The sequence below is a fragment of the Myodes glareolus genome, chromosome 18, assembly GCF_982192425.1.
Source record: "Myodes glareolus chromosome 18, mMyoGla1.1, whole genome shotgun sequence".
Lineage (NCBI taxonomy): Eukaryota > Metazoa > Chordata > Mammalia > Rodentia > Cricetidae > Myodes > Myodes glareolus.
In genome coordinates, this window is record NC_142043.1 from 54798036 (window position 1) to 54816106 (window position 18071).

General features: G+C 44.1%; 1 protein-coding gene across 1 annotated transcript; it reads right to left on the reverse strand.

Moving 5' to 3' along the window:
- Positions 1-1547: 1547 nt before the first annotated feature.
- Cdk1 (cyclin dependent kinase 1) lies at positions 1548-16898 on the reverse strand. Its single transcript, XM_087898203.1, has 8 exons — positions 16771-16898; positions 14407-14469; positions 9997-10153; positions 8695-8818; positions 6173-6343; positions 4370-4533; positions 3942-4083; positions 1548-1850 (listed from the first exon to the last, which is right to left on the reverse strand). The coding sequence occupies exons 2-8, from the start codon at positions 14441-14443 to the stop codon at positions 1752-1754; spliced, it is 894 nt and encodes a 297-aa protein (XP_087754329.1). The 5' UTR covers positions 14444-14469; positions 16771-16898; the 3' UTR covers positions 1548-1751.
- Positions 16899-18071: the final 1173 nt, after the last annotated feature.

The following is an 18071-nucleotide window of genomic DNA, read 5'->3' on the forward strand; positions in this document are numbered from 1 at the left end:
TAGTGACATAATTAACAAACCACCACAACTGCGTTCGTTACCCAGTTACCTGCATAACAGAGAACACGGCTGAGATCATTTCACGAGGACCGCCTCCAGAAGACTGTATTTTATTTACTTTTCTACACTAAACAGTAGGTACTACGCAGGAACACTGCAAACTCTACAGGTCCTCTGGAAGGTAGAGTAAGGACCACGGTACTGGAAGCTATAATAGGAGCAATGCTCTATAAGCAATCTTAAAAAAAATTAAAGTATAATCTAACTTCAAGTGTGCTTCAAATTGGGAGTATTTAAATCATGTCGCACTAATCACTGTGTTCGTCAGGACTCTCGAGATTAAATGTCAGAAACCCAATTCCAATTAAGTTGAGCATAAAAAAAACCCTGGGAAGTGGAAGTGAGGGGGGCCAAATTCCCAACTCATACCCCAAAGAAAATATAAGGAGGCTCAGGTTTTAAGGCAACGCTGCGGAAACCAGGACCTATGACCAACCGCCACCCCAAGGCTCTCTAGTTACGCCCCCAGTTTACATGAGCAGCAGGAAAACATCATCACGTGAGGGTTTCTGCAGCCAATGGCATTCGCCGACCACTTACTACCGATCTGCCTAGGTGGGTCCTATGAGATGGGCGGTAACAGAGTTAGAAATCCCTAGGCTGGCCTCCAGCACTGGGGATCTCTGAACACTTGAGGAAGCTTCTGGAAACTGGACAGACTGAAGACTATTCTAGTGAACTTGTTCCCTCCATGTGAGACAGAAGCCGCTACAATCAGAGCATGGCACAGTAACTTCCCGACTCCAGCGAAGCACAGGGGGTAGAGTCTGAACAATTATAAACTGAGCTTGTGAAAGGAACAAAACAAGTCAGCTCAGTCTTTAAGACCCTCCAAGTATTAAACAAACTAAAGCCCTTCAGCCTCCCATTGAGAAGAGTAGGAGCTCCCGACGGTTCTTTAGAGTTACACTAAGCAACATAACTTCCAAAGTGAGTAATTTCAGCTAAATATTTGGACAAGACCATTTTTAGACGCTGTTAATAAACGGCGCTGTCAAGTTTCAGCAGTTTTCCGGTTAGACTTGGAAAGCACGGCAGCACTCTAACCCACCTCTGATCACAAATGGCACCGGAGTCCAACTGGACAAAGCTTTCAAAACAACCTAAAAAACTGTCCTTCAGCTCTCGACAGCCCTTGGTCTGCAGCCGTAAACTCGGCCCACTTTGGTGCACGTACATGTTGGTTTTATGTTACTAAAAAGCCCTGTTGATCTCTCAGATTGTGGGCCTTCTCATCCACGCTTAAACCCAAGTAGAGAAACTCCCTGAAGGCAGATTATATAGTCTCCATGTGGCGAGAAACTGACAAGAAGACTCCAACACCCAGAGGACAAAGGTCCCTCAAAGCAGCGAAACCGAGCGCAGCTCCTTCTAGAGCGCACCGGCCAGGAGCAGGAGCAGCTGCTGAGTCGGGGTGATTCTCTCCACAGGTCCTCGCGGCAAGGTCTACTTCTGGGACAGTAACAAACAGCCACCACAGTGAGATCTACACATATACAGAATTATTATATTTAAATTCATATGGAATATTTACATGTTAATTAAGTTATATGTATGAAATTAGGAAAAGTCCAGGTGATGGTTTACAAACAAACAAACAGAAGAAGAATATACAAGACAGGAAGGAAGAGAGTCAACAGTAAATGTCACTATGTGGCCCTGCCACAGCAGGCAGGGACTTCCACAGAAAACTAGATCTTCTTAATCTGATTGTCCAAGTCATCAAAGTACGGGTGCTTCAGGGCCATTTTGCCAGAAATTCGTTTGGCAGGATCATAGACAAGCATTTTCTGGGAAGAAAAGGAAGAAATAAACTTAGAAAATGAGCCCTTTAAAAATCCCAAAAGCCTTAGCTTCCTTCAGCAGTGAGCCATGCAAGTAATTATAGTGAGTGCCTGCTTAAGGGAACTTCACCAGTCTGCCCTCTACCCCTCCAAGATGCTCAACTCATGGATGTTATAAATTATTAAATAAGCACTCAGTTTTAAAACCAAATCATAAATTTACAGATTATCTAGTTAATTACATCTACCATGAGAATTTCATATCCATCTGTTATTCACAACGCTCCTGAAAAGGTGGCGACCAACTATTGTGTTACATGACACAATGCTTGGCCAAGACAGTAAAGGAAAAACCCACAATGTGTTTATATAAACACATCTACATAGATGGATTATTTACAGTAAATCAATTTATATACTCTACAGAAAGTATTTGATCTTAAATATGTTCATAAAAAATCTTTATAGAAAATGAAATCAATGAGACTAAAAGCCCAACCCACCCCGACCAACAGGCCTTTGAATTACAATGTAGTAGAGGAAGACCTTGAAATTCATGATCTTCCTATTTCTACCTCCCTAATGCTGGGATTATAGGCAGGTGCCACGACACCAGGTTTGTATGCTGCCAGAGACCAAACCCAAGGCTTCATGGATGCTGGGCATGATACTGGCACGGCTATACCCTTAGACCTAACAGATACCTTTGCTAACTAGTTATCTCCTAAACTCTTGCATTCATTTAGGATTTTACAAGGCTTTGAGGACATGTCAGTAAATCCTCAAAGAATATGCTGCATTATTCAGATTAAGATTCCAAGTCTCTTCAGTACATTAAGAAATTTGTCCAAATCAGGCAGCACTCAGTAGCTAGGTGGATCTGGCCAGCCTGGTCTACATAGTGAGTTCCAGGACAGGCTCCAAAGCTAAACAGAGAAAGTCTGTCTTGAAAAACCAAAAGGAAAAAAGAGAGAAAAGAACTTGCCCAAATCTGGAAACAAGGGGAAAAAATAAGCTGAAACCTGAAGACAAGCCTAATCAATAATCCACAGTGGCTTTCAACTGTGGGAAATTTTGCTTCTCAGGGGCCTGCTAAAGATGCAGACGGACGCACACTGCTGTCTTCCGGAAGAGCAGAAGCAGAGGACAACAAGCCTGCCACAAGCTTAGCAGCTGACACGGTCACAGCAACAATTAGCTAGATCAGGGTGTCAGTTCCTCTGAGGAAACTGGTGTTCAGAATTGACTTTTGCTAAGTGAAGTGAAATTCTTTACATTCAAAGCTTGAGAGTTAAGGATGTAGCCCAGTATAGCCCATGGCCAAGGCCCATGGAAACCCTACCTCCCATCCATGACCCCCAGCACCATAAAACAAACAAGCAAACATGACCAGCAGACTGGACCCAGGATACGGAATGCTCCCAAGTTGGCAAACAATACCAATAAGTGAAATATGTATGGGCTGCAGAGTCTGAACAAATCTGAACTCCATTTGGTGGCACAATCTATAGATTATAATGGAGTTGAAAGAACAACTGGAATGTATAGTTGAATCCTTCTATAAATTAAAATTTAAATATTGCTCTACCTAAAAATTTCCTAAAGCAGGCCTTTAACAGTTATTGTTCTTTTCGTCATTTTTTTTTAAAGAAAATAACTGCTATCTGGGTGAAGCAATGTAACTGAAGAAAAACAAAATTACGTTAGTCTTTCTGAGGCTTTCTAACAGAGAAAACTAGGCCAACCCTGAGAAACGGTATTTACACTGTAAAAGCCTGAATAAATTGATCAAGCAGTTGTCAACATAGTGCAGTATGGTAAACACACAAAACAGCCAGAAAGGAGTCATTACAATTCAGCAACTACCCTGGACTAAAGGGTGTGCGAGCCCTGGCCTCTGCTGCAGCGTGTCCACTACCAGGATGAGAAAGTCGAACACCGAAGCTTGCGTTACTCAACACCACTAACACTTCCTGTCTCGAAGGCAGCGTTGCCACGGGTATCTAACTCCAGGCCTCTCCTGCTGCACACTCGGTCACTCCCATGCGTCACTGTGAACATGTACTACGCTCAAGTCATAAAGCACAGCTGGCTTACTGAGAGCAAATCCAAGCCGTTTTCATCCAGGTTCTTGACGTGGGATGCGAGGCTCCCTGGCTTCCACTTAGGAAACGTGTTCTTGTAGTCCTGCAGAGACTCTACTTCCGGCCACACTTCGTTGTTAGGAGTGCCCAGAGCTCTGAAAGAAAAACAAAATGTGGGGCTGGAGAGATGGCTCAGCAGTTAAGAATACTGGCAGTTATTATTCCAGAGGACCGGGGTTCAATTCCCAGCACCCACACGACAGCTAACAACTGTCTGTAACTCCAGTTTCTGGGGATCTGATACCTTCACACCAATCCACATAAAATAAAGTTAAATAAATTATTTTTAAAAAAAAGAAAAACAAAATGCCATCTCCTACATGGTACCTTTATTATTTAACCTTACAAACTTTTAATAGTTTAGGTATAAAAAACAATTACCTGAAAATCCTGAAGAGCTGGTCAATCTCTGAATCGCCATGGAAAAGCGGCTTCTTCGTTGCCAGTTCTGCAAATATGGTACCTATACTCCAGATGTCAACAGGGGTAGAGTAACGAGCTGATCCCAGCAACACTTCTGGAGATCGGTACCACAGCGTCACAACCTGGCACAAGACAAGTACACAGAGTAAGCTTCAGTAGGCTGTCTTTAGAAAGCTGTGTAGGTCTCACCGGGAGTTTAAGTCAATTAACAATATACAAAATACTTAGCTGAAACTAATTATCTTATTTCTAAGTTCTGCCCGTTAGTGGGTAAAAACAACGAACATCTTGTTTTTCAAATGATTAAAGTAGAAGGATCAAAGTAGCCATAGCCTGACTGGGCTTAGTGGCACACACCTTTAATCCAAACACTTCAGCACGTGAAGGCAGAGGCAGGCAGATATCTGTGAATTGGAGGCCAGCCTGGTCTACAAAGTGAGTTCCAGGCTAGCCAGAGCTACACAGTGAGACCCTATAGTCTCGAAAAACAAACAAACAAACAAAAATAGTCACAGCCCGATATGGTCCAAAAAAATTAAAGAAGAAAAAGCACTAAATACTAATGATGGTTTGGGAATGGTACTGTACAAAGTGCAGGTTTTGTTTAAACGTTAACATGGTAACTAAAATTAACAGAAACATTAAGCCAAAAAAATTGATTAGTAATTTGGAACTAATCAACCATAGTAGTATATTCATCAAAATAGTGAGTCTGTGACAAGGTCAACAGCAGTTACAGCCAAAGATAACTCATGTAACTGAAAAGTAAAATGGAACAGACAAGACAGGGCCGAGAAGGCAGTCAGTGAGAGCATGTGCGGCTTCTGAGCCCCAACACTACATTCACGGGCACAGCAGTGCCCACGCAGGATCTCAGCACCCAAGAGGCAGGGGCAGGCATCAACGACTACCCAGAGAATGTGAGGACAGCCAGGGCTACAGGAGACTCTGCCTCAAAAACCAAAAGAAGGCAGGAAAGGGACAAGGGTCTGGTGACCCGACACCATAGACTCCAGATTCACAACTCCCCAGCCATCAATGTTCTTGCGCTATACAAGTTAATGCCCTTTCAGAGAAACAGAGGAGCCCAGTCTTTTGATGTAGACTACAATCCCAGCTCCCAGGAAGGTAAGAGTCACAAGTCCAAACCTATCTAGTCCAGTGACTTCAAAGACAGTTGGGGCAACTTAGACTCTTCCTCAAAGTAAGAACACAGTTCAGGTGTAGAGCACTTGCCTGGCATGTGAGGCCCTAGGTGCAAGGATCTTGGTGGAGGAAAATAAAAACTAACAACCACTTGAAATACCAACAATCAACAGAACACTGACAAAACTTGATAGGGTCATGGGTGCAGCTCAGTAACAGAGCACTTGACTAACACGGGCAATCGCTATACTCCCTCCCTTAACTATAATATGGTTACTGGTTCCTAAATGTATGAGAATGTAGACCTCAGACAACAAAACCTGCCTTTTAGTTAATCTAAATGGCCACAGCAGGGTCCAGTCAGGGGAAACCACAGCTCTGGGAAAGATCGATAGAGAAGTAAAAAAGCCAAAAGCCCTACTTCTGCAAGGCCTCTTCAGGAATCTCCCCCAGTAAAAGATGCCAACAGCACCAGCTCCATTTTCAGAGTGGAAACATATCTATTTCATTTAGTAAACGCGACTTCCAAGACAAAAACCAATAAACTGATACTACCACAGCAGAATCTCTACCCAAGAATTTCTTTCTCGGTGTAAAGACCACAGTCCAGCTTACCTCGTGTGTGTACACTCTAATGGGTATCCCAAAAGCTCTGGCAAGACCAAAATCTGCCAGTTTGATTGTGCCTTTGTCATCGATCAATAGATTTTGAGGTTTCAAGTCTCTGTGGAGAACTCTTCGGGAGTGACAAAACACAATCCCTTGGAGGATTTGGTACAGATAACTCTAGAAAAGCAAGTCAGAAATTTAATAAGTTATGATGCAAAGAAATAGTTATACTATCAAACGGCCTTTCAGGCCTCTTTAGACTAGACTTACATGAACTTGTGGGCAGAAAACCCGTTTACATACAATATGTGTATGGAAATATGTGTTTACATATACCCACGTGAGCATTTAAAATTTTGTCCCCTATCTTTAGGTCCTACATTAGCTTCCTGGGAAGACGTTTCCTCAACACATTCACACCAAGTGCTTCTCTCTTGAATAAAAGTCGCTCATTTTCATCTCTCGCTCCACACATACACTTCCTCTTTGGACATCCAACTTCAAAGTTTGAAATAAGAAAAGACGTAAAAGAGATAACACTGAAGTTCAATCATAAGCTAATTCTCATGTGTGTGGAGACACCTGAGTATGTATGTGCGTGCACACACCCATGCAGGTACCAGGGCAGAGATGGAAGTCAGTGTCTTCCTCTGTACTTCCACCTTAGTTTTTGAGGTAGCATCCTTCTCTCATTAAACCTGAAGTTGGTTATTTTGGCCAAACTGGCTGGCCAGTAAATCCCTGGGACACACCCTTCCCCTCTGCCCTTCAGGCTCTGGGTTTATAGAAGTGCACACTACTACACGACTCATAGGGATGCTGGGAATCAGAACTCCAAGTTCTCATGCTTACAACATAAGCATTTTCCCCAGAGGTGCCCCAAGCCTTACAATCTAGTTCTGAAAACAAAACCAATCATCATGCTACAAAACAAGCAAAAACAAGGGTGGGGGCAGGAAAATACTGACATTATTCTAATAAATATAACCTAATGTCTTCAGTAAGTCATTAAGAATATTGTACTGGGTAGTGTAGCTTTATGTCAACACAAGCTAGTCACTGGAGGAGAGGGAGGTCAATTGAGAAACATCTCCATTAGACTGGTCTGTAGGCAAGCCTGTAGGGCATTCTCCTGTAGTGACTGATGCTGGAAAGCCCAGACCACTGTGGGTGGTGCCACCTCTGAGCTAACGTATATGGTCCTTGGTTCTTTAAGAATGCAGCTGACCAACCCATGAGGAACAAGCCAGTAAGTAAGCAGCACCCCTCCATGGTCTCTGCATCAGCTCCTGGCTCCAGGCTCCTACCCTGTTTAAAATTTCTATAAGTCGGGATAGGAATTTTAAAGTCCTTCAGTGATGAACTGTTACAAGCCTACCCAAGTTGCTTTGGTCATGGTACTTCATCACAGCAACAGCAACTCTAAGACATATATAATATAAAACACTGGCAATGGTGGGTGTCACTAACAAGTCAAAGTGGGAAAAAAAAGGTAATAAAAGGAATTATCATCTCTGTGTTAATAAAAAAAGACCTTTGATATCACTGAACAATCTTAATATAGAAAGATTTGTGAATGTACAGGCCATGCATAAATCATGTTAAATATCAAGTAAGATAAGCCCCTTTACATAAAATACTGAGATTATAACTGATTTTTTTTTAGAGGCCATATTGTTCTATCTGCCAAGATCTTAAATATAAACACATTTTATCCCAGTTCCAAGAATTCACCTTTACAGTGAAATAAAGGGGTGGGCTAAATGCACAAGCCTAGAATCCCCACACTTGGCAGACAGCCTGGAGAATGGGAATTCAAGGGCAGCCCCCAACACACATAAGGACAATCATTGGAGCATGGTCTAAGAATAGCAATCACTAAATTACTAAGTAAATGAATGGAAAAATATGGAAATGGTTTATTATTAAAGCATTTATGAAACAGAAAAAAAGGTCAACTAATGTGTGTGCAATACATATACAGAAATGATCCCATAGTTTATATGCATACAAAGCCAACATGATAGTGTCTGCAAGAAGACATAGACAGGTAGCTCAGCAGGGAAATAGCTAGCTGGTTTAAGGATAAGATGCCATTACCTTAGACATTTAAAATATACATACATTTGCTAAGCAAAACGCTTGCCTTGTTATGCACAATGCCTTGGGTTCAATACCAAGCACCACATACAATAAACGATATATACATTTATAATTTAACTGAAATACAATGTGTACATTAACCGAAATGTATTTTTCAGAGAGTAAATCCACCTAGCATCAGCCATAGCATATTCTGTCTCCTGAATAGTCCATAGTACGGTCTTATGTCCTCAGACACTACTTTTTATTTCCTAAAACTGTCTGGTATTGAAGTTAAGATGGGCAAACGATGATCTCATCTGTGTGAAAAAAAAAAAAAAACTTCTCTATTCCTATTTTCTTACAGGTTTTCCAACATTCACACACAAAACACAAGGATGAGCCCTACACTCAGAGCGTATTAATAAAAGCATGTAAATCTTTACCTTAACGAGTGAAGAATCCATGAACTGACCAGGAGGGATAGAATCCAAGTACTTCTTGAGATCCATGGACAGGAACTCAAAAATGAGATACAACCTGGAGTCCTGCATGAGCACATCCTGAAGACTAAGAGAAAACAGAGCACGGAGTCCAGCAAATACCTCTGCCTCGCGCTTTCACAAGCACAGCTGCTTCTGAGAGCCTCCCGACAACCAGAAGCTTCTCATCAACCGCCTTCACACTGAAGACTTGAGGAAGCCTTTCAGGACATTAAGTTATGTCTTCCTGTAGCTTGTCTTTTGTCCCTAGCTCGTCTTTCATTGAAGTAAATTATGGGTATTAGTTGAATCTAACTTTAACAGCTGCTCCCTATTCCCAGTCCCAGCACAATAGGTTAGAACCCAGGCCAGGGAAAGAGGCCTATCACCTCAAACGAAAGAGGCAGAAGCTGAGAGGTTAAGGCAGAGAAACTCCAAATTCAAAGACTGTGTGGGCTACAGAAGTCAAGGCTAACCTGGGTAATTTGATGAGATCCTGTCTCAAAATAAATTTAGAGGGTTGGGTGTGGTGGTTTAAACTCATAGTCCCAGCACCTGGGAGGCTGTTAGAGAACAGCAGAAAATTCCAAGCCAGTTTGGGTGAGCTAGAGTAAAGTCTTGTCTCCAACGTTCAAAACCCCGCCGGGCAGTGGTAACATATACCTTTAATCCCAGCACTCGGGAGGCAGAGGCAGGAGAATCTCTTGTGAGTTTGAGGCCAGCCTGGTCAACAAGAGCTAGTTCCAGGGCAGGCAACAAAGCGAGACAGAGAAACCCTGTCTTGAAAAACAAAACAAACAAAAAATTCAAAACCTCAAAATGAAGACAGCCTGGAATACAGCTCGGTGGTAGAGCACTTTCTTGGCATGGCCAAAGACCTGGGTTCGGTACCAAGTGCCACCAGAAATTCTAATGAGCGACTAGACAACTTCCTCAAAGATCCTGCCCAAATGACCCAATAAAAAATTGAAACTTTTCCCCCACTCTGACCTAGCTACTTGGGGACCTGGGCTCTGTAAATCGGGGCTCACAATGTTCCTCTTGAAAGGGCTTCTTTCTCCCACAGCCACCAGGCCTGCTCCTCTAGCCAACACTAATTCTCGGCACCATGCCTTGAATTCTTTAAACAGTCTTTTATCTCCTACCATCACAATCAACAAAAACAAACAGACTCTATCCCACTCCACCCAGAAACTAAGCAAATGTAAAAATTAAATTCATCTGAAGTAGGATGGGGAGAACTGTTTCAATTCAGACATAGCGCACCTGACTATATTTGGATGGCGGAGTTCTTTTAATAGAGAAATTTCCCGGATGGCAGTACTAGGCACTCCTTCTTCCTCACTTTCAAGTCTGATTTTCTTCATGGCCACTATCTGGCCAGTAGTCCTGTGTCTACCCTTATACACCACACCATAAGTACCTGAAATGAAGCAAAGAGATTTTTAAGTGAACCCTTACGGTGTCACATGATAGATATGCCTGGGGTGGTCACCTCTCACATACTTAAACACTCACTCCAAAAAGAAACTGAAGGTAGCTACAACCTAACAGACACAGGGTTTAGGAATAAAATTCATGGAATCACCCAAGTCTCGCACAATTAAGCTTCCTCCATGAGCCAGCATACAAGTTGAAATTCACCTGTCAAATATCCAGCATGCAGTTAAAACATTGTTACCGTGCCAGTAAGGTCTGGAACCATGAGTCTCGGCGGAGGGTATCCAGGTTGAATGAAATCCACAGAGTACGAGGTTGAGGTGAAACAGTAGCTCCTTTATTGTTCTGCTGGGGCTAGCTTTTATACCATGGCACCAAATGGGGAGGGGGCTGTGAAGGGACTGTCACCTGACCCAAGGAGGAACTCTCATCCGACCCCAGTAGGGGTCAAGGACTGATCACGTGCACTCCACCTTCACCTGTCCCCAGTGGGGACTGTCACCTGACCCCAGCAGGGATCAAGGAATAATCACGTGCACTCAAACTTCCTCATCCAACTCCAGGAGCAGAGGGAAGTTAAGGTTCTTTGCAGATAAGCACCTCAAATGGGGGCAGGGAAATATAACTCGGGGTAGCAATTCCCACACATTGTGTAAACTGAAGCTCATAGAACAGGACCAACAGGAGGCTTGTGACACTTTCAGAAAACTGTAATGATTTCTGCCTTCCACACTTTTACACATCCCAAAATGCAGTCAACGGTCCTCATCCAGCAGATGAGAGGAGCAGAGGCAGAAACACCAGGCATTTTTATTTAGCCCAACAAAGCTGCTACTGCTATAGCAGGAAGTCTCCCTTCTGTTGGGAATGTTGTCAACGCTAACCCGAGTGTCACATGAACGGCAATGGCACAGTGGGGCATGGCAGGCACAGCAAGACCGACCTAGCGTACACCTGTGCTGCACGCGCTTCTCCAGATGGCACAGGTGCCTTTAACCTCGGGTCCAGTCTAAAGAAGTACTAACCCCCTAGCTACATATACAGTGTTGAACAGTTTTCATGGCATCAGTATGACTTCTGCCATGCCTAGACCACCAGGCCTGGTGACACACAGCTGTACCACAGCTACTTGAAAGGCTAAGGCAGGAAATTTCCAAGTCGGAGGTAAGCATGGATAACTTGGTGAAACCTGTCCCAAAAGACAAAGGCACAGTGTACATGCCTGTAATCCTATCACTTGGAAAGCTGAAACAAGGTTAGACCCTGTCTAAAAAACCCAAAGGATTAGAGCAGCTTCTTTCAAACATCTTAAGCCACAGCTTTTATTGGTTCTAAGAATCCATCCCAATGATAAACTGCTTAGAATATTACACAATTTGCTCAGCGGCAAGTTGGCATCCACATAAGCTTTGTTCTAGCATTTGTTTTGTTTTTTTCATGCTGGCCTCGAACTCAGATATGCTTGCCTCTGCCTCTAGTGCTGGGATTAAAGGTGTGCACCACCACAGCCCAGCTGTTGTAAGATATTTTTTTAAAATTCCGGGACAGTTTGTTTTCCTAAACAATTCAAAAATTTAAATGATATTATTTCAAATAATATCCTTACTATTTTGACCAAATACTAGGTGACTTTGACTAACCAAAATATTCCAATTTTAAAAAGAACTGACTACATACATTCTGTCTGCAAAGCCATAGTCAATCTATGCACTACGTTCCTTAAGGGTAGATATCTGACTTGTATGAAGCACACAGTAGCGAAGCCATTAGCAAGAAGACACTGTCTGAGCAGTCTCAGTTAGCAATGATTAATTGTGAATTCCTACAGCATCTTGCTTCCTCCCAGTGTACTACTTTATTCCTTGAATAATGTGCAGAACTAACTCATGGTTAGCAGAACTCAGTAAACAATGATTCTTAGACAACACAGAAGTAGTTTTTTTTTAGTATCTTAACTCCTGGGTCTTCTCAATGAACGTCTGCAATAGGCAATAGGGCTAAACAAAGCACAACCACTTTACTTGTTAATCACCGAACATTATTCGTTAAATAGTAGATTCTAGGAAATTCGTGTTTTAGATTCAGAACTGTTTTAAATCATTAAATATTGGGGGATGGGGGGGTGTTTCTAACAAGGCTGGAAAGATGATGTCTCAGGTTTAGAATCCACACTGCCCTTGCAGAGGACCAGGCCCTACACCAGACAATTCACAACCACCTGCAGCTCCAATTCCAGAGTGGGTAACATTCTATGGTCTCTGTGTACCTCTTCAAACCCACACTCACCCACATATGCCTAGAATCCCAATTATCCCGGAGTAAGGGCCCAATAGCACTGAGTGGTGAAAGTCACAAATCCTCATCAGACAATTCTGGAGTGCTTATTAAATGGCCAAGGAAGTCTCCACCAACCAGTGGTGTCCAGCTGTGTGATCTGAGGACTACCTCGCTGGGCATGGTGGCCAACAATACACAGGTGACTAGGAAAATGCTAACACGGTAAAGAGCTATCTTATAACATCTACTAGTTTGACCAGGTAGTTGGTATTAACACAAGAAAATTCTATGTGGGCAATATCACCTAGTTTTCAAACTATTTCAACAAGTTAGGTTTTCAGGACAGACTACACAGAACCAAGCCAGCCCGGCACAGTAGAGCAGACAAGCCTGGAAGCCAGACAAGACCTCAGGAAAGCAGGTGAAGGTGCTCTGGTACCTGAGCTCCTGTGAGAGGCATCGGCCACGGCCTTCGTGAAGCTTAAAGGACTAAAAGAAAAAAAAAATACTGAGGTGGATGCAAAGGATATGGCCAAATTCCTTCAACTAAAGCAGAAGTTCTCACCATGTGGGCTGCAACCCCTTTGGGGGTTGAATGGCCAGCCATACAGGGTCACCTAAGACTATCAGAAAACAGGTATTTGCATTACAATCCATAACAGCAAAATTAGTGAAGTAGCAATAAATAAGCTTTTCTGCCGGGAGGCTCAACACAGCATGAGCAACTGTATTAAACAAAGGGTCCCAACACTAGGAAGGCTGAGAACCACTGAACTAGAAAAAGTTGAAAAGTGAAGCTGGCACGGGATGGCTTTAGAAAGCCTTAGCTGAGGGGAATCAACGAAACCCAAAAGGAGAGGCTGCTGAGGAGTCGTGGGTACCATGGACAGTTGTGGGTACATGGACAGTTGTGGAGCTATGGTCACATTAAAACAGAAAACCCCAGACTCCCATCTGAATACTACCAGGACCAATCCTGGCTTACTAAATTCCCTGGCTTGGTTTTAATACCCTGTGTAAGCGGGGTTTCTGAACAGAGATGAAAATGAAAACAGAAAAACAAGTTCCACCATTTGCACCGGGAGAACTAAGAATTACGTCTTCACTCCTAGGTAGAAATATGGAAATTCTGTTGCAGAGCGAGAAAAAAAAAAAGAAATAGAAAAGGGTTATTTTAATTCCTCATTTATGCCACATGGACCTAAGCATTGTTCAAAATACCACAGAAAGGAATTGAGCAACACATGAAAGCCACTACTTTTAATTCATTCCTGCCCATGGTAACCCCACAGAAAATCATTCAGCTTAGTCTGTCAATTACTACACCCAGTTTACATAAAACTTAGGATCTAATATTTAGAATTAATTGAACAAGACTAAAAATGTACTACAAAATTAGTATACCCTGCCTCCCTAGTCTATTCCTCAAACACACATACAAACTAGCAGTAGTATTTCCAAAACACAGGCATCCAGGGTGCTCAGTACCAAAAGTGAGATCAGCTCAGTGGTTAGTTGTGTGAGGCCCTATGGTCCTTAGCAAAGAATTCGAATAATTTAAACTCTATTGAATGAAAAAGTGTTGTTATATGTAAACTATGTCTTACTGTTGCTATGATAAACACCCAGACAAAAGCAACCTAAGGGTTTATTTGGACTCGGAATCTGGGTCCCAGTCCAGCTGAGAGTGATGCTTACTATCTCCACTTACAGTCCAGATCTCAGCAAGGGAATGGTGCTCACAATGGGAGAACAGCCCACTTCAATTAATATAGTCAAGATAATCCCTACAGGAGAATTCTGAGTGACCCCAGATCCTGTCAAGGTGACCACTAACATCAGCTACAACAGTTTACTAGTGCACATAAGTACAAACACATCAATGACCACACTTAATAGATGATTCTGTGTTACACGGGAGCACTGTTGACTTCCTTTCAAAAGGGTTATACCACTCACCTTCTCCAATTTTCTCTATCTTGATATAGTCTTCCATAGTTACTCAACAGGTTACAACAGACCCTAAAATGAGGGGAAACACTGGTGTGGTTACATGCTACCAATTCATCAGTAAGACATTACATACAAAGTGCAGTGCCTTCTGCATAGCCCACAAATATTACTCTTATCAAAATAGTAATACCAGGGTTTAGCGACTCTTGAAGTAGCTATCTGAGCCTTCTCGGCACCCAAGACATTGCAATTGCATATTCTATACAGCACGGTACTTAGCTTCTCCACATTTCACAGAGCAAGCACTTCTGGTGAGAAAGGCCTGTCATCCCAGCTACTGAGGGAGCTGACACAGAGGGATTAAAAGTTCACACTGGCTAGAACAACTTAGTGACACTGTGTCTCAAAATAAAAACTTCCTACAGTTTGATTCCTAGGACTGAACGTTAAAAAGTATAATGATTTTAATGCCAGTACATGCTAACTCTACCCACTGCTACTGTACTAAATATGTACTATTTTAATTCTCTGAAAACCAGAAGAAGCGATGAGAAGGAAGTCGTGTACAAGGAAAGAGAGCAGAAGAGCAAGTTCAAGGCCACCCTGTGGCCTAGTTCACTGCAACAGTCTGGCCTAATTTACTGCAACACTGTCTCAAAAGGAATCCAAGTGCCACCTTAAGGTATAACCACTAGAAACAACATTCGTTTATTATAAAAGCATCCGATTCGCTTAAGCAGCAGGAATGCTCGGTTACTCGAGCGAATCGAAAGCCTTCAAGAAGCAGCCACAGACAATCCCACTCTAGACACTCAAAGGGAAATGCCGAGTAGAAGAAAGTATCAAGTACAGTACTGGCTAGTTTTATGTCAACGTGACACCAGCTAAAGTGACCTGGGAGGAGGGAACCTCAATTTAAAAAATGCTTCCATAAGATGGGGGCTGCAGGCAAGTCTGTAGAGTATTTTTTTTTCTTAGTGATTGATGGGGAGGGCACAGACCATTGGTTGGTGCCATCTCTTGGCATCCCACGGTCCTGGGTTCTATAACAAAGCAGGCTGAGCAAGCCACGAGAGGGGAAAAAAAAAAGCTAGGCAGCAGCACTCCTCCGTGGTCTCTACATCAACCCCCTGCCTCCGGGAACCGTGAGGCGGACAGTCAAATCAACCCTCCCCTCCCCAGGTTGTTTTCTTTGGGCATGGTGCTTCATCACAGCGATAACTCGAATGCAGTGCCATCTTTACAAAATTCCAACCACACTTGCAAAGTGTCATGCGCAAAAGGGGGGGGGGAGCCCTTGCCTCACAAAGAAGGGCGGAAAAAATAAGCTAAGCACCTTTGCCGAGCAAGCCCTTTGCCCCGGATCCGATCTTTAAGATGATCACTGACTAGCTGAGTTCTGTTCCTGCCAGATTCCTTCCCAATGTAACATGAGCCCCCAGGAAGTGTGGTGACACAGCCTGGAATCCCAGCTCTCACGACTCCACACGCTGTCAGTGGCTCAGAAAAATCTCAACTATGCGTATTTTTATGAAATCACAACGGGACGAGAAAAATCCTTATTCTTCAATAGGCATACATAACTTAACCATAGTACTTTAAAACTTTTCCACCCCCTTTGGACGTACAGCGAGGAGTTAACGCGTCTTCAAAGCTGGGCTCATTGCCCTCCAACATTTACCAGTCTCCTGGGGCTGGCGCTATTAGCTGCCCAGCGCGTCTCTCCAGCCCAGACCTCCCAAGTGTTGGGGGGGGAGGGGGTTGGGACACATCAGAACTCTGAGTATTAGTTATTTGTTTTTAAGACGATGGGTGTTAAAGAATCAGGGTTTCTACCTCTCAGCATTTCTTAAACCGGGTACCGACTGTGGCTGCCGACAAGCACAGTCAACTAAAAAGAACGATCCAATTTTCTTTCTTGGTTCTGCACCTTGACAGCAATGCTTCTAAACGACCACGGATCAGTTTCCCCCGCAGTACCCACCGAGGGCCTCCGAGAGGAGCTGGCGTGGTGGAGTCTAGCTCTGCACAGACAGCCAACAGGGCCTAGGACACAGCTTGGCACCCCGCCCACGCCCGGGGCCCGGGTGAGGCCCTGCGGGGCTACAGGACCCCGGGGCTCAGGCGAGGCCCTGCCCTTCCACAGGGGACCCCAGGCTCAAGGGAAGCGCTGCCCCTCCACAGGGGGACCTCAGGCTCAGGGGAGGCCCTACCCGTCCACAGGAGACCATGCCCTCACGTGGAGGCCTTACCCGTCCACAAGGGGACCCTGGGCTCACACGGACGCCCGGCACGTCCACCGGGGGAACCCCGGGTTCACGTGGAGGCCCCGCAGGCCCCTGCCCGCACCCGGCCCGCCTCACGCCATACCTCTCTTGTTCCCGCGGCGGCCACCCTGCAGTTCCGGACTGCGCGAACGCAGAGACTCCCGGAGCTCAGAGGCCGAGTGCCAGCAGTTTCAAACTCACCGCGATAAAGCGCCCGGGATCCACCAATCAGGTTAGCCGTAGACGTTCAAAGGAACCAATCGTAGCCGAGCTACGACGGGGCGGGGCTGCTTGGGAGCCCAGAGCGCGAAAGGGAGCGGAAACCGCGGCTGGAGGAAAAGCAGGTGGGCGGGCGCCAACTGACTGCGCTCTGCTTTCCTTCCAGTGTCGTCTTACTGTTTCTAGACAGTCTAATCTAATTTTTTTCTTCTCTGTCGTCTCTCTCTCGTACTTTTACTGCTAGTATTTAAAATTACTTTGTGATTATGCTTTTCAAAAATGTATATTAAATTGAACGCGGTGGCAGACGTCTTTAATCTCAGCACACGCAGCAGCAGGCAGACCTTTTGAGTTCGAGGTCGGCCTGGATAGCCAGGGCTACACAGAACCCTGTCTTGAAAAACAAAACAAAGCGTGGCGGTGGTGATGGTGATACACGCCTTTAATCCCAGCACCCGGGAGGCAGAGGCAAGTGGATCTCTGTGAGTTCGAGGCCAGCCTAGTCTACTAGAGCTAGTGCCAGGAGAGGCTCCAAAGCTACAGAGAAACCCTGTCTCGAAAAATAATAAAGAAGAAGAAAACAAAATAACAGTGTATATAAGTGTGGTGTGTGTGCGCATATATACACAATATTAAGTTTTATTATAAATAAAATTTCTAAAAAATATTGATCTTTGTTAATTCTCCTCAATGCATCTTCCCGCTTCCCTAGTCCCCTCACCACGTGACCACACCCCATTCCCACCCCCCCAGCCCCAGCCTCCTATGTCACTTGTACCTTATCGCCAGCCCCAAGAGACTCTCCTTCCCCCCGGCCACCCCGGTGGAAAAAAAAAGTTTATACACACTTACATATGAACATTAGATGCTAGGATCCACATATGAGAAAAAATACGTAGTCTCTCTCTCTCTCTCTCTCTCTCTCTCTCTCTCTCTCTCTCTCTCTCTTTCTGTGTGTGTGTGTGTGTGTGTGTGTGTGTGTGTGTGTTACCTCTCTTGATGTCTTTTCCAGCTCCATCCATGTTCCCGAAAATTTCACTGATTACGGTTTTTCAAGTGAGTGATTAGCTGGCCAGCAGAAGGATCACATTTAAAGATAATGGAAAAGAAGCAAAGGGCACAGGCAAGAAGACAAAACGACAGCCTACAGAATGGGAAAAGATCTTCACTAACCCCACATCAGAC